This window comes from Thunnus albacares, chromosome 24, assembly GCF_914725855.1.
Source record: "Thunnus albacares chromosome 24, fThuAlb1.1, whole genome shotgun sequence".
Taxonomy (NCBI): Eukaryota; Metazoa; Chordata; class Actinopteri; order Scombriformes; family Scombridae; genus Thunnus; species Thunnus albacares.
In genome coordinates this window covers 8,247,842-8,263,531 of record NC_058129.1, presented here as the reverse complement: position 1 = coordinate 8,263,531, position 15,690 = coordinate 8,247,842, and the positions used below count along the sequence as shown (strand labels likewise).

The 15,690-nt window shown below is 41.7% G+C and overlaps 1 protein-coding gene across 2 annotated transcripts in view; it reads right to left on the bottom strand.

Annotated features, from left to right (window-relative positions):
• Positions 1 to 3,367: 3,367 nt before the first annotated feature.
• The window catches only part of LOC122976592 (lysine-specific demethylase 6A-like), a 35,921-nt gene continuing 23,598 nt past the window's right edge, over positions 3,368 to 15,690 (bottom strand). For both annotated transcript variants that reach the window (XM_044345154.1, XM_044345155.1), the window contains 13 exons: positions 14,678 to 15,564; positions 12,039 to 12,168; positions 11,649 to 11,754; positions 8,368 to 8,573; positions 8,147 to 8,208; positions 7,739 to 7,813; positions 7,460 to 7,608; positions 7,228 to 7,342; positions 6,927 to 7,114; positions 6,284 to 6,425; positions 6,065 to 6,191; positions 5,190 to 5,360; positions 3,368 to 4,625 (listed from right to left, as the gene is read on the bottom strand). In XM_044345154.1, coding sequence (XP_044201089.1) covers positions 4,596 to 4,625; positions 5,190 to 5,360; positions 6,065 to 6,191; positions 6,284 to 6,425; positions 6,927 to 7,114; positions 7,228 to 7,342; positions 7,460 to 7,608; positions 7,739 to 7,813; positions 8,147 to 8,208; positions 8,368 to 8,573; positions 11,649 to 11,754; positions 12,039 to 12,168; positions 14,678 to 15,564 — 2,388 coding nt within the window. In that variant the 3' untranslated portion in view covers positions 3,368 to 4,595. The remainder of the gene's footprint in view (positions 4,626 to 5,189; positions 5,361 to 6,064; positions 6,192 to 6,283; positions 6,426 to 6,926; positions 7,115 to 7,227; positions 7,343 to 7,459; positions 7,609 to 7,738; positions 7,814 to 8,146; positions 8,209 to 8,367; positions 8,574 to 11,648; positions 11,755 to 12,038; positions 12,169 to 14,677; positions 15,565 to 15,690) is intronic.

The window sequence follows — 15,690 nt, the reverse complement described above, 5'->3', positions numbered from 1 at the left end:
TAGGGTTAGAGTTAGGGGTAAGGTGTGAATTGAGATTAGGTTAAGGTTAGGGTTAGGGTGGTCACAATGAATGGAAGTCAATGCAATGTCCCAACAAGGATAGCTGCACAAACTTGCGTGTATGTGTGTGTGTCTCACACACTGACCTACTTGGTTTATTGCAGGCGTCTATACATAGCTGTGGGAACCGCGGGCAGACAATCGGCCGGGCTAAAATTAGCAGTCAGGGCCACCTGTCTGTTTCTCACAAAGGCGGAAACGCCAGAGCAGGCAGGGCAGAGATGGAGGGAACAGGAAGGAAGGAAAGGGGGGGAAAAGAGGGATGAGGAGGAGGGGGAGGTAGGGAGGGCATTGATCACTCTGCTGGTTCCGTCTCTCATGCTCTTTCTCTCCTTTTTCTCCCCACAGCGACACAGGGAGACATTGTTAGGCGGTCAGGAGTTGAGGGGGGGGGGGGGGGGGTTGGTTGGTGGTCCGGGCCAAGCAGAGTTCACATACCTCTCTGCTGGATCACTGCCAGATTTCACAAAGGATATAGGTGGAAGATATAGGAAGAGGAGTGTTAAGGGGTTACTCTGACTTTTTGGGACTTGAGCCCATTAAACACCTTGTGCAGTAGAACATTGTGTGTGTGTGTTAATGCCAACACACAAGCATACAATAAGTAAAAGTGAGAAACTGGCAAACAGAGGCAAGAAAAATAAAAAATACCCACATGCTGCTTACATCACCAAGCAAGATTTTGTCTGTTCGCAATCATTTCAGAACCCTTTTGCCACCTGCACACACCCCTCCTCCCCCTCCCCCTCATAACGTATAACACTATTGTCACTGTATCACAAAACTCAAGTTTCCTGCCTTTGTCGTTTCAGGCAGCCAACAGGAAGTCTTCGTCTTCTTAACTGACATTCACATTAAAAACTGGCATCTTGTTTCCTAGAATCACGATTTGTCAGCCCACACTTCGGCTTTCTTCCTGTCTACCTCCGCCTATTCGTGGGCGCAGAGTCAAAATGTTTAGTATTTCAGACACAGCAGCAGAAAATATACTATGCTATACATATCGGTGCTGCTTTATGAACACCAGCTGCTTTCAAATGTTGAATATGAAACTTTGGATACTTAATTTACCATGGGGATGAAGTCTGCCGTCCTGTTGTCCTCTTATCCTGTGAGTACCACAGTCAAACTCCTCATATTAAGTGATCCTCATCTCCATGTCTTTCTTTTCCAGGACTCCTGTCGGGCTTCGAACAGCAGAACGACGCTCCAGGAAAGGTGGTGGAAAGACACTTTCGACTCTGCCAGCGTTCACCCGCTGCGACAGCCCAGTTCAGACGGCAATCTCGGTTTCAGCGTAGGAACTGATTGACTGCGCGGCTCTGCAAAGCAGAGAGTGAGATGTAGAGGAAAAATGGCAGAATTTAGCTTCTTTCCCACATGCACCCTAACCTGTAAATGTTTTATTTCAATCAGTCAATTGTTACATATTTGCTTCTTTAGATGAAATCACCTGTATCTTCCTTTAAAAGTGGTTTAAAATTTTGTGTATTTGTTATAACAGTCCAGCAGAAACCATGCTACTGCTCAACATGTAGTTATAAAATCCATCATCTAACCTTTTTTTTTTTTACATCTACTCCTTCTCCCTCATTAAAAATTCCAGAATTGATGAATATGTAAATATATTTCATCTCAGAAGTTTAACTGCTGGACACAAGATGTTTCCTACTTCACTGTGAAGTCCATTCTCAGTGTTTGTGCACTGGAGGCTTTAATTTTCCACATCACACTTGTATAAGTTGTTAACTGGACCAAGATTGGCCTCCAAACTATTTGTGATGTCACAAATCATGGTCATATGCCCACCACTTAAAATTGGATTTTTAATGAGCTCAGAGAAACTTTCCACTTCCAGCAGATGAAAGTGAGAACAAACTGTACACATACATCATTCTGCACAGTGAAGTTCAAACATCCAAACTGTAGGAACAAGAAGTAAGTAAGCTTTGTTTTATGTGAATAATTAAAAAAAAAAAACATGAAGAGGTACAATCAGAAAATCAGATCAAAGGGAAGTTTGAACAGCAAACAGTTTTGTAGAGCAAAAACGCACCTTCCTGTCAAACATTTTGCAATCACTGGCTCCTGCAGTGATAGGACCAACTCACCTCTCTGCAGTAGTTATGTCCTGTTGCATCAGACACCAAAAAACTACATCCTCAACCAGATAATTGAAGCTACAATCTTGCAGAAGGTGCGATAAGGGTTTAATAGGTCCTGCAGAGCCGGTACACTGCTGAAGCATCTGAGTCCAGCACCTTTTCAAACACAGGAAATGAGTATTTTTAGGTGAAAGTGCAAGTGGGAAAATTGATTCTGTCCCTGTATTGTCGGTGATACCTACTTTATTTTCAAGAATGTCCTAGTTTGAAGTTGTTAAATTTTTGGAGGATGTTTTGTATCAGAGCTGTATTACTGAGTGTACCTGCTACAGAGCTTGTTTCCTTACAAACTGTAGTCACGTCCTCACCTGCGTCTTGTCAGCAGTGGCCAACATTGACGACACCACGGATATCCAGGGAACCTGCTTGTTTGTCATGTTTCCGTGTTTCTTCCTCAGCATGACGTTGTTTTCCTCCTCCTCATTTCCTGCCTTGGCTGAAATGTGGGAGCTGGGCGGCCATTTTGGCTCCAAATGGAGCCTCAGAGCTACAGGGCATGCAGCAGTTGCTCAGTAGTCAGTGTAGATCCTGTGGGGCTGGCAGCAGCTACATCTGGCTACTGGGTCTCTGCCGACAGCCATATTCCTCAGGATACATAATGATGACACATGGGTATAATGTATAATACTGTATAATATTAACAACTTTCTAATGTACAAACTTGGAATTCCTTTCTTAATAAGATTAGTGTTATTTTCTACTCCTTTCACCCCCAAGAAATATCTCTGTACAGTTCATACCCTCCTTGTGATCTTTTCTGCCATGCGGTTTTTACATTTCAAAGAAAGCTCTTGGATGCCCACCCACTGTGAAGGAAAAAAAAAAGTGGAGCTAATCCTAGACTGCATGGGTACTCTGAAGACAAATGTAGTTTTACTTTCTTGTGACAAAAATGACGTTTCCATCTTGAGAAACCGGGTACATTCTGGACCTGGCATACAGTGTAGGATTCTGTGTGTGTCAGTCTACAGCTACATTGTCTGCTGGGTTTCAGACTATACTCATACACATCAATATTTACATTTTACAGGTGTTTCTATATTGTTTTTTTTTACTTTAGGTATTTACTGTAAGTCTATTTACTGGAAATGATGAATTTGTAAAAGGAGTATTGTGGTATGTTGGAGGAAGCAACACCGATGGATAATTTGACAACTTTGTGTTTATTGACTCATCATAAAACATTCTTCAAACAATAAAACAATTTTAAATGTCCGTTTCTGTACAATGCTTGCTAAGCAATTTTATTTATATATAGAAAATGTAAGAGGAGTTGTGTTAAAATGACAAAACTCCTTCAAATTTAATGGCAGGTACTCTGGAAAAAATAACAGCATTCCATCAACAAATATTTTCAAGCAATAAATATGTATTTATAAATAGTGTAAATTTACATCAAGATTAGAAACATAACGAAACAAAATCACAAATTAAACTTTATTCCATAAGTCTATGTGCAACCCATTTTCTTTGTGACTTGGCTAGTAAGTTTTTTTTTTTTTTACTAAGTTTTTTCCTTTTTTTTTTTTTTTTTTTACCTAAGAAACAAACAAAACGTCATAGTTTTGAAAAGAACAAGACAAAGATAAAACATAAAAGCTGTAAAAAAAAAAAAAAAAAAAAGAAAAAAGAAAATAAAAGAAGAAAAAAAAGGAAGAAAGAAAATCAACTAAACTCTTCACATTACAATTTTTTTTTGGGAGATTTTGCTGTCCAAAGAGTCTTAAAATTACCATCTACCATAGAAAAAGACCAGTTAGGCTAGTGCTCTTTAAAGGGAAAAACTGAAGAAAATTTGGGGGAATTCTATAAATCAAAAGTCGAAGCCAACATTTCATCCTGTTACCAGAATAAGAAAAGAGAAAAAGGGGAGAGAGAGGGAGAAAGGTTGTCAAGTCAGTAGTCTTTTACGGGTGGTGTTGCCAGTTGTGACAGTTAACAAGTATCTACAAAACATTTTATCACACATTAAGAATGCCACTCCTCCCCCCTCCATCCCCCTGTTCCCAACCGTTTTTGATTAAGTCCTCCATTAAAACAGGGCTGAACCATTGTCACTAGAGGGGGCTGGGAGGGGGGGAGGGGAGAAGAGAGAGAAACAGTCCTGTTAATGAGCTCGGTGGCGCCCCCCTCTGGAAGGGCCAGGCCCAGCACTTCAAACAGGTTGCATAGACAGACACAGCCTCAGCCTCCAGCCGTCGCTATGGAGACCAGCCATATGGGAGGGGTGATGGTGAGACGGCCTTGGCTTTCCTGAATATCAGAAATGGTCCGTGTATGTAGATGTTTGTTCTTTTTTATCTTAATACAAGTTCCTGTAATGGGCTTCATGGTTCCACAGCAGAAGAAAAAAAGAGGCGTCACCTAATGTCAAGATGAAGATGAGTGAATAGGAGGGGCCTAGGGAGAAAGATGACAAAAAGATTAGGCAGGTTGTTTAATTCATCAGCTTGAAGCCACTGCAGTCAGCATGTCAATAGTACACATACAAGTGGTGTAATTTCAAGTATTTCCTATCACTTACTAGCTCCTGCACATCTAAACCCATATATTTGCCGTACTGCAGGTATGATGAACTATTTCAACAAATGTACAAAGCAACAACAAAATTATTGTTCTAATGTAATTTAAAGAAAAACCAGAGCCATCACCAGTCACCTTACAAGCTTTTTTATTCTATAAACATCCCTGTATTCTTGTTTGAGGTTTCTGTTAAATAGGAAGGTAGCTTAAAAGCAGGAATAGGAAACCATTAAGTCATCATGTCATAAAGTGAAAACAAGATTTTTTTTTTACCTCTCAAATAAATACAAAACAATTCAGTCAATCACTTGTTTTTTGATTGGCGTGAAAAACTTCCTAAACATTTACACTTAAAATTCAAGTAGACCAGTATTACAGAGTTGTCTTTCAGTCTGAGGGAAGAAATTAGTGCTTTGAGTCCATCTCAGTCTGGTGACTTACTAATGTGAACTGGTCGTAGACCTGCATCAGGTCCTCCATCCTGTGCTGTTCCAGCACCACAAAGTCGTCCAGCGTGGCGCTGCCTTTCCTGGCACAGTCCTGGCAGTGGACCACGTACTGCTTCTTGGACAGGAGCTCGCGGCGCACAAACAGCAGGTTGAACACCTCCACCTGCAGAGCATGCGCACACACAAACACACATTACTGTCTGAATGATTTCAATTTATAGAAAAATCCTTACTAACACAGAATCCCTCTGTCATTTCTGTTATATAGCTGAGGTTTGATTTGTGACTCTGAATGAAGCTCAACAGCAGAGAGACAGACTGCAGTGATGATGTCATCTAAAGACAACTGCTGGAGCTGCTCCACAGACAGCGAATAATACAACAATTGCGAGGACACTATGATATCAGACGTGGTGATTTTAATGGGATATGGACGCATTTCTACTAAATAGCTGAAAGCCCTGCATTCAAATAAAAACATTTGCATACTCATTCTCAGATTTACACACATATCTGTGCATTTCACCTTTCCAAATTCATTTTTTTGCGACTATACTTGGATATACTGAACCAAAGGTCAATATGACAAAGTCACAGCTGTGTGGTGAACTGTCATAAATGTCATTTTTTCTCTATTATTTAATCATAAATTAACACACATGTGTTTGGAAAAACAACATCAGTTTTATCTTAATATGTTTGGTTCTAATCCAACATGTAAGGTGTTGGGTATTATTCAGAATGTGAGCAGGAACACATACACACTATCTTCCATTAGAAATAAGTGTGAGCTGCTTATCCAGAAATGTGAAATCCTGCAAAAATTCACACCCCTGATTCTGACATGTTCCTGATGTGCTTACTGACCTCACAGATGGTGCAGTAGTGGGCCGGCTCGTCCCTGGTTCTCGGTCTCAGCACCGTTTCCTTGCCGGCTGTCGCCAAGGCCTCCTTCACCCACTGGCACTGCTTCAACGTCCGCAGCAAGCAGTATCTGTGCAGAACCAAAAGAGTGTCAGATGAAAAAATTAAATGCAAACAAACTTACCATGCTGAGAGTTGAGAGTGAAGGATTCGGTGACTCACTTGATCATCTCAAACAGCTTGTGATCGGACACTTTGATGTTGCGTGCCATGTTCCAGGAGAGGTGCACCATGGGAACCATGGACTTAACACTCTGGAGCTTGTTCCACTCGTAACGCTCCACAGCCAGCTTGTACTGGTGGGCTGAAAAAGCAGGTTAAGATTTAAGTTTATCTGCACAGTGGGAAAATATACACAACTTTACATGCAAACAGGTAATGTTTATATGATCTGAAGGACGTCAGCAGCACGGCAGTGTAAAAAAAAAAAGACATCTTGTGAACAGGTGCACTGGTTATTATGAAAGTCTATTTCTTCAGTCATACAGACTGAAAAATACTTCTGAAATGCATCTGGAAATAAAATCACGGTGTAATCAGCTGAGTAATCAGCTAAAAAGGTCAGTAATCAGCTAGAAAGCTCTCTAAAAGCATTTCAAACATCATGACAAAGGTCACCATGTTAGAGGCCATTCATGTTCGACAGTTGTGAGTTTTGGCTGTCTTTTGCTCGGTAAATACAAGTAGTACATGTATAAGCAAAGATTTGCCTAAAGTGGTCAAAGACAAAGATAGGTTCTAGTGTTCACAGCAGAATGAATTGCTTGCTTTTTAAGAAGAACATATTGTAAAATCCCAGGCGTACCGGTGAGAGGTCCAACGTTCCAGGCGATGTTGTTGCACCAGCCGATAGCCTGGACCCAGTGGACAGTGCCTGTGTTGAGCCACACCAGGTCGCCTGGACGCTGGATGAACCGATACACGGGTACATCTGCCTCATACAGGTCCTCCAGGTTGGGCCACCACGAGCCCATCAGGAAGTTGATGTTGTTCCTGGTGGTGAGGAAAGGAGAGTAGTAATGGAAATTAATTAAGGGAAGAGGAGGTGAGGAACAGATGAAAGGAATCTGAGGTAATCTTTCAGTATAAACTCCACTTCATCTTACTTTTCACAGAAGTTGCTCATCACTCCCCAGTAGGGCTCTGGTACTGCAAACCATTCACAGTCTCCTGGTCCAATGTTGATGTTGACAGCACAGAAGTTATTGTGCTCCTGGTGACCTGTAGAAGTAAACACAGAACCTCTTCAATGCACAAATCTCACCAAAACTGATGCACAGATGACAGAATAGATTTTAGTAATAATTGGTCCTAAAAAGTAAGTCTGAGTGCACAAACCTGGTATCCTGCTCCCAGGGACCTTCATGTAGAGCTGAACTGTGTTCATACCCAGAATGGTGTGACCCACGTGGCTGAGCAGGTTGCCGGCGGATACGACTCGAGCAAAGGCCGGCAGTTTACTGAGCTCCTGGAGTTGCTGTTTCCACCTGGTAGAGAGTGGGCAAGTCAAAGGATTAATATAGAATCAGTGCACCGCTTTTACACTGAAACTGTCTTGAAAGTTACAGATGAAATCAGATTTCAAGATATGGCAGATGAGATTAAGTCCATACTCACTTCCTTTCGTCCGACACATCGATGTTGGTTCCAAACTTGATGTGCTTTAAGGTTCCTCTCCTTTTGCGTGCAACGCTGCAAACACACACAAAGAGAATTTACACTCAGCCACGTATGTTTAATGTGGTCATGACCTTCCACAGACAAATGAAGTGATAATGAAAAAAATTTAACCAATTTTCACAAAGTCTGAAACAGCAAAAACTGGAGGCTATAGCAGAAATTAAGATAAGGGGTGCCAGGAATTATGTCTGAAATGCTAGAAATGAGGCTGGATAGTGTCTAGCTTGTGCTGTTATTTCAAATTAAGTCCTAAAAACATTAAACAATTCAGCCAAACCAAATTCAGTACTGTGAGTCTAGAATCTTGGAGCAAAACAATTAAACTAAATAAGTTTAGAAATGTACCTCTCTGCTGACGCTGGCTCTGTGTCTGAGGGCTCCTTGAGTGCCTTCTTCTCATTTTCCTCCTGGAAACAAACAGAAAACGCATTAAGCCAGCAGTATACTACAAATTAATGTTCTGTGTGACCTCTCTACACTGATGCAAAACCGAAATCTTGCATAAATGAAGTCTAGCAAACACATAAAAGAAATTAACAGTGTTGCGTTACTGGTTGGTAACTGACCCGTAGGGATTCCTGGAAGGAAGCAGCCTGATACTGGGCATATTTGGCGATGGTTGTGTGGGCGCGAGCGCTTTCGCAACGCCACATTTTCTTGGTGCCGGCCGGGTCCCAGTTCTCATCAGCGGGCTGAGAGAGCTGAGTCCAAACCTCCACCAGGTGCTCCGGGTTGGCCTCTACCAACGTCTTTGTGGAGAACAGACCCAGGTCTGCAGAGAAATAGAAAGGGACAATGATTAAAATGCTCTTGTCTTTTTGTGATCGATATCAGTGAAACACTTGGAGGATGGCGGTGTGCGGTAAGGCATGTGCTGCTTCGCTGCCATCCAGCTTTCTCTGCAACAGCAATACAATACTGCAAGTGGTAACGTGTTAAAAAGCAACTTGCTTCATTTCAAGATTACTATACTGATTGTCATCTACATTGTGACTTTGCGTTGACCAAAGAAGGCTGCACTGAATTGGCAACTACTCGATCAAGATCAATGCACGGGGAATGAAAACACCTGTCCCAAACATCTAGTGCTTCCCTTGTTCTGTGGATATACAGGCATATGCTTGCCTGTCCGACAATTTGCAATGTTCTTAATAATGGAAAAGCGATCATCCCAAATGCCATTTCCAAAAACAAAACGACCAAACGCAAGTCTCCCAAACTGCTGTGGAAACTTTCCTGTTTGTAACACTCCTGCTTGGGGGGGATGTGCACTTAAATCCTGGGCCAACTACGGGGGACGTGGGCCCAGATCAACATCATCCAGTGGCACTCACAGACAACGTGCATTACTATCCTGGTTTGAATGATATTACACTGGGGTATGAATTTACCACTATAAACATCAATCTGTGTATCACTGAAGCTGCCAGATTGGGTGAGTTTTCAGCTGATTCAATACCAATAACTACATCACCAGCGGTAATCTTACCATGCGTTGTGCCACCGTCCATGGCGAATCATATGCAAAGGATAAACTCTGCATCACTACACAAGTTATAACACAAGATAAATCCTGCAATTATGAAGCACCACACTTTACACTTCTCAGAACAGTGAACCAGACTCACATTCTGTGGGACTCTATTTTATGTCAAGGACAGTATAAACTGTAAAAAAATTCAATGATCGTGTGTTAATGACCTGGAATGTACTGGTCTCATTTAACTCTCAGCCCAAATGTCATTCACTATGATTGGAATTTATGGACCGCCATCTGCAAAAAATGTGTTTTATGATAAGTTGAATGCCTTTCTTAAGGAGTGTGATACTAACAATGAGATTATTTTATTAGGAGAAACAAACACAGAATTTCCCTGGGTCGAATTATTCTGTCACTCCTCTGAATACTGATGCTCCCATTCTGACTTTTAGAGAAGTGATCAACTTCAAAATACATATGATTATTTCCTCTCTTAATTGTTCAAGGGCAAAGGATGTTTAAGAGATGGACACTATTTATCAAAACCCATAAGGAGGCACTCATTCCTCCCATTTCAAAAATTGTTAATTGGTCCATTAATTCAGGAGCCTTTTTCAAGTGTCTGGAAAACCACAATAATTACACCAGTGTTCAAATCAGGTGAACACATGGTCATTAGTAATTACGGACCCATCAGTATCCTTCCAGCAGTATCACAAATTGCAGAAAAATTGATCTTTGAACAGACAATATCACATTTGAATACCACTTCCTTCTCATTGCATCCTATGCAATTTGGGTTTCAGAAACATCATTCCACTGAAACTGAGAATAGTTTTCTTCTGGAAAATGTTAAGTTTAAATTGGACATGGGAGGTGTGGTAGGGGCCGTCTTCCTTGATTTAAAGAAAGCCTTTGATACAGTTAATCATGAGGTTCTAATTACCAAGTTATCAAAGTTTAATTTTTCACCTTATGTAATTAAATGGATAAAATCATACTTAAACAGAAAACAATGTGTTCGCGTAGACAATAAAAACTCTCAAATTGTTGATAATTATGTGGTGTACCTCAAGGTTCAACTTTGGGTCCTCTGTTAGTTAGTTTGTATATTAATGACCTACCTAAAGTTTGTCCACCTACTGTAACTTGTCAGACGCACACTGACGATACAGTCATATATCTACATGCTAAAAATAAGAAGCAAGCCGCAGAAGAACTATCAGCTTCAATGGTCAATATCTCAAACCCATATTTACACCTCAATGTCAGCAAAACTGTATGTATGTTTTTTTCAAAGTCTGCAAATAGAGATCCAGACCCAGATGTTATAGTGGCAGGGAGAGGACTATCAGTAGTGCATGAGTTTAAATATTTAGGCATAAGAATAGATTCACAACTCACATTCGAAACACAAGTTAAAAAAGGTGTGAACAGAATCAAATTCAATTTGGCAAATTTTAGACACATTTGGAACAATTTAACTACCGAGGCCTCATAGCTGTACATCAATGCCATGATTCTCTCACACATGAACTACAGTCTTACCAGCAAGACACAGACAGGTAGGACCACATTACAATCACTGGATACACTTTATAAGCAGGCTTTGAAAACATTGGATAAAAAGTCAAATTCATATCATCATTGTAAAATTTTAACTAAACATGATTTCTTAAAGTTGGAAAACATGATCAAATTTGCAGATATTTTGCTTGTGTAGCTATAAAATTTTTCATGGTCTGGCCCTCCCATCTGCTCAATGAATTCATTAAACAAAATCAAAACTCAGCTACTACCAGAGGGGATTGTAAAATACCACACAGAAAAAGTACCTTTGGGCAGTCAGCCTTTTCCTATTGAGCAGCTCATACCTGGAACACTATACCCACAGAACTAAGGAACATCACATCTCTCAATTCTCTCTCCAAATCTATAAAACAGTGGTTACTGAACAAGCAAACATGCTGTAATAATCTGGAGTAGTGGTTATGTCATTGTTTTATTGTTTGTCTGTGCTTATGTGCTCTTCTATGTTTTCGTTTAGTGTTTTTTTTTTTTTTATATGCCAGCAACCTGCCAGAGACTGCAGTTGAAATTAACCTGTATGGCTAAATCTGGCACATGTAAATGATGGACTCAAGTGCTCATATTAATTAATGTGCATTGTCGCTTCTTAAATAAAATAAATATATACGCTTGGAAAAATGCATATTTGAGAATGTAATAGAGATAAATTTTTCTTTAGGTTTAGGATTCTAAGAAATGTTACATATAACAGCAATATATGATCAAGTGGATTCACATACATTATCTAACTCTGCTTTGGTATTATGCAGCATTACATATTATCAAAAAAGGATTTACCCAGTTTGAGTGCTCCAGCCAGTCCTCTGATGACAGTGACGGGGTTGGAGGGGTTTGTGCAGAACTGGTGCAGTGGGGGGAAGAAAGCATCCCTCTTGTTCTCCAGCTGCTCCACATACAAGAAATAGGAAGTTAAAGGTTATCATATAGTGGATGTTTAAAATACTATGACCACCTGCTTTTATGAAGTAGGTAAAAATATGAAATATTCTATTGATTTCACCATTAAAATCTCACCATACTCCTAATTTGAGTCCAATCTTTCTGATTTTAGCCACAAACGGGCCACATTTAGACAAAGATTGTCACAGCAGTACCTTACCTGCTCAAGGTTATTTCAAAACATTAATTTAACATTAATGAAGTACCTAGTGTGTGGGTAATACTCACATAGATGCTGGGTGTGGGAGGGTTGAGCTTGTCTTTGGGCAGGGCTGGTGAGGGTGGAGGGGGCAGCCTGGGCGGGGGGCACTTATCGAGGAGGATACTACTGTTGGAAAGACCATTCTTCCCCAGGTTTCTGCACATACAACATGCAGAAAATGTTTTTAGTGATATGAGCAGAAGTAGTGTGGATAGTGTAGTAGAAAATGTCTCTCACTGCAACACCACAAATGACAGAATAAAACACAGAATATAAATCCGTCAGGTCACTACTGAAAGAGAAATGACAGCAGCAGAAGTGAATATAATGTTATTATGTGCTGAATAATATCTGCATGGCAACAAGAGTACCCAGTAGCCTTCGGTGTTGTTTACAGTTACATAATTATTTGTCTCTGGTTTTGTAGTTACTCTGCAACTCCACTGGGAGGAGACATCTTCCTAACAAACCGTGCACTTCAACTGTTTCCTCTCTGATTCGCACCATTTTATATACAGAAAAAAAATAATAATGTTACACCACCATAGATTGCAGCAAAAATCATGGTTAACAGAGCTACAAAAGGAAGTTATTGCCAACATTTCATCTGCAATTCTTCTATTCATTATTGAAATCATTCTTTTACCATCCTTATTACATGTACTGTATGTTGTTTAAACTATGACATTTCAAAAGTCACATGGAGCGCGCCACAACCAAACTGAGTGAGTAAAGTGTGTACATTTTCAGGCTGGCATTAATGCTGAAGCAGCCACCCATTTCTACACATCTAGAGCATTTCTATTAGTACCTTACACACATTTTCAAACTCAGTCCTGTTCCTGACAGAATTTATCAACACAGGCTACAGTAGATTTTTAAACCCTGCTTGAGTGTGCAGGATGTTACAACGTGGCTCAGAGAAACTGCCACATGCTGGAAATCCAGTGGTACTTAAACCTCTGTTATGACCAGACCATGTGTTATCCTGCTTTTGTCAACACCAGAATTTCCTTGCCAAAACCATCATTCCTGCCAAAAGAATTAAACTGGGCCGGCAGAGCACTGCCTGAGTACATCTGTAGGGCACTAAAGCCCCGTTTCCACCAAAAGTTCCAGGTACTTTGGACCCAGAGGAACTAATTTCAGGGAATTTCAGTCCCTGTAGTGCAGTCCTGTTTGCGTTTCCAGCGCATCTGAGGAAACAGGTAGATCATGCAAATTAGACCCACGAGGAATATAAAAATGATGGCAGCATTTAGAGACGCAGTATTAACACATGACGAAACAACAACACAGATTAGTCCTGTTCTTTGTATTTACTGCTGCGTGAGTTGAATGTAATTACTGAAAAGGAGAAAAGCAGAGGAGAAAAATGAAAACTGAAGCTAAGAGTGTCTGTCTCCACAGTAAATGATCTGTTGAGTGATGATTATTTCTGCTTTAAAACATAACCACAATGAAACAATCAGAAAATAAAGTTTTATCTCTCTCATTCACAGGCTTTGTTCTCTCTTCCGTTGCTCCCTCTCCTCACTTGATGACCGCCATGATGTCTCGCGCTCTCACCTTGCTTGCACTCTCCTTCTCTTTTAAAATGAGTCGGGAAGCCGACAACAATGCCTTACTTCACTTTTAACGTTAACAAACAAAGAGAAATGTCCTACCCTTGTCCTAAACTGATCCTAAATATACATGAGTACTTGTTTTATGAAAGAAGTGGCACACAAGCTGAAGCAGCCACACTGTATGTGTTTGACCAATCAGCGACGGTCATCCCTGCAATACCCGTCCCCAAAAGCTCCTGTACTTTTGGAAAGTAGTACCCTACCAGCAGGGAGTTTTTGGGGGGTAAAACAATCTCCTTGGAACTTAATTTAGACCCTGGTCCCCCTGGTGGAAGCGTGGGTAGAGGAACTGAATTCCTCAAAAAGTTCTCAGGCTCATGATGTGAAAGACAGGGTTCCTACACATTTTCTATTTCAAAATTCCATAGTTTTCCAGACTCAAATTTCCAGGCTTCTCGGTAAATTTTTCGGACCATATCTGACATCTGAGTACAAAGAGCTAGATGTTTATTATGTAAATAAAATTTTGGCAGGTTCATTACTTGTTGTGGTTGGTCTTGGTCTCATGTTGGGTTGGACCAAAAATGGTGTGACTCTTAATGCAGAGGATGCTGTGACATGACGACTTTTGCCTTTGCATATGGCTTACAATTGCCACCTCACCCATGCCAGAGATGTCGAACGATTTCACACAAAGTTTGCATCTAGCTTTCTTTTCCCATTTGGAATCTTAAGCCAACCAGGCTTTATATTTGGGATTGTCGAGACAGCCCTTGGAAAACTTGCATTTACCCATTGTGGCTGTTCAGTCCACACACACTCTGCCCAAAAAGGAAGTAAACTAACCAGTGCAATTGCATTCGACGACCTCAAGCTCGCTCTGGCCTGCACTTTCTCACACAGTGGTAAACATTCTGGCTGCGCTGCCTGCCTGCTCCAACCACCATGAAAAACACTGTGCTTGTATAATCAATTTATTTTTAGAAATTCTCAATTTTATATTTAAGAAAACACAATAGGGGAAAACATTTTTTCCATACTTTTCCATACTGGGTAGGAACCCTGGAAAGAAAAACATTGCGGCACTTAAGTCTCACCTGCAGGCCTTTAGCACGTCTGTGGAGCTGGGGTAGATGGATATTGAAGATGATGATGATGAGGAAGAAGAGCTATGTCCATGTGGAGGCGTAGCTTTGAGACTGGTGACGGTGGGCGGCTCAGCCTTCAGCGGGCTTTGAGAGTCCTCAGAGATACCTCCTTTGCCGTTACCGTTCACGGCCGGTGCAGTAGAATTGGTGGTGGCGGGACTGTGGGCGCCTGTTTGGGTGTGTTCTGAGGATTTGGGTGATGGTGTAGCGGTGGATATGGCAGAGATAGGTGAGGAGGCAGCTGAGCTGCCCTGTGCATGGGGGGTAGAGGGCAGGACAGCCGGGTGGATGTTGTTGATTTTCTTGTGGGGCTCGGACGTGGTGGAAGATGTGGATGCAGTCCCTTCTGTCTTTCCCTCACCCACCTCAGGGCCCTTCCCCCCCGCCAGCAGGGCAGATAGTCTAGGATTGTCAGCGCTAAGGCTCGGCTTCTCACCGCCTTCTGCCAACTTGCCGCCATCCCCCGAGTGGACGTGATTGGCTAGGCTGTCTGCCTGCGCCGTTTTTCCATCAGCTGATGGCAGTGGCGATGGCGTCTTGCCCTCGGAACCCCCGTTACCGAGGGCTGCGGCTGCCGTGACCAGGGCGGCTGCGGTGTTGCTATCTTTGGTAGCGGACGCACCAGGTGCTGCTCCACCTGAGGTAGAGGAGTGGGGGAGGGAAGGAGGGGATGGGAGGTGGTTGTGAGCCTGCTGCTGTGGCGATGGGGCGTTAGTGGAATGTCCAACCTGATTGTTGGGGTGCAGAGGGGCGATGGAGTTGGGATTCTGGGGGTGAGAGAGGGTTCCCTCACTATTGGAGCCCGTCGCATGCGGAACAGACCCCTTCTGAAGCCCCTGAGAGAAGAAGAGAGAAACTGTCAAGAGTACAAGAAGAGAATATACACTCGATGATGCTCCTTGTGTCGATCTAAAATAAAATAAATTGAGAGATTAGGAATCTGTGTAAGAATTCCTGCATCC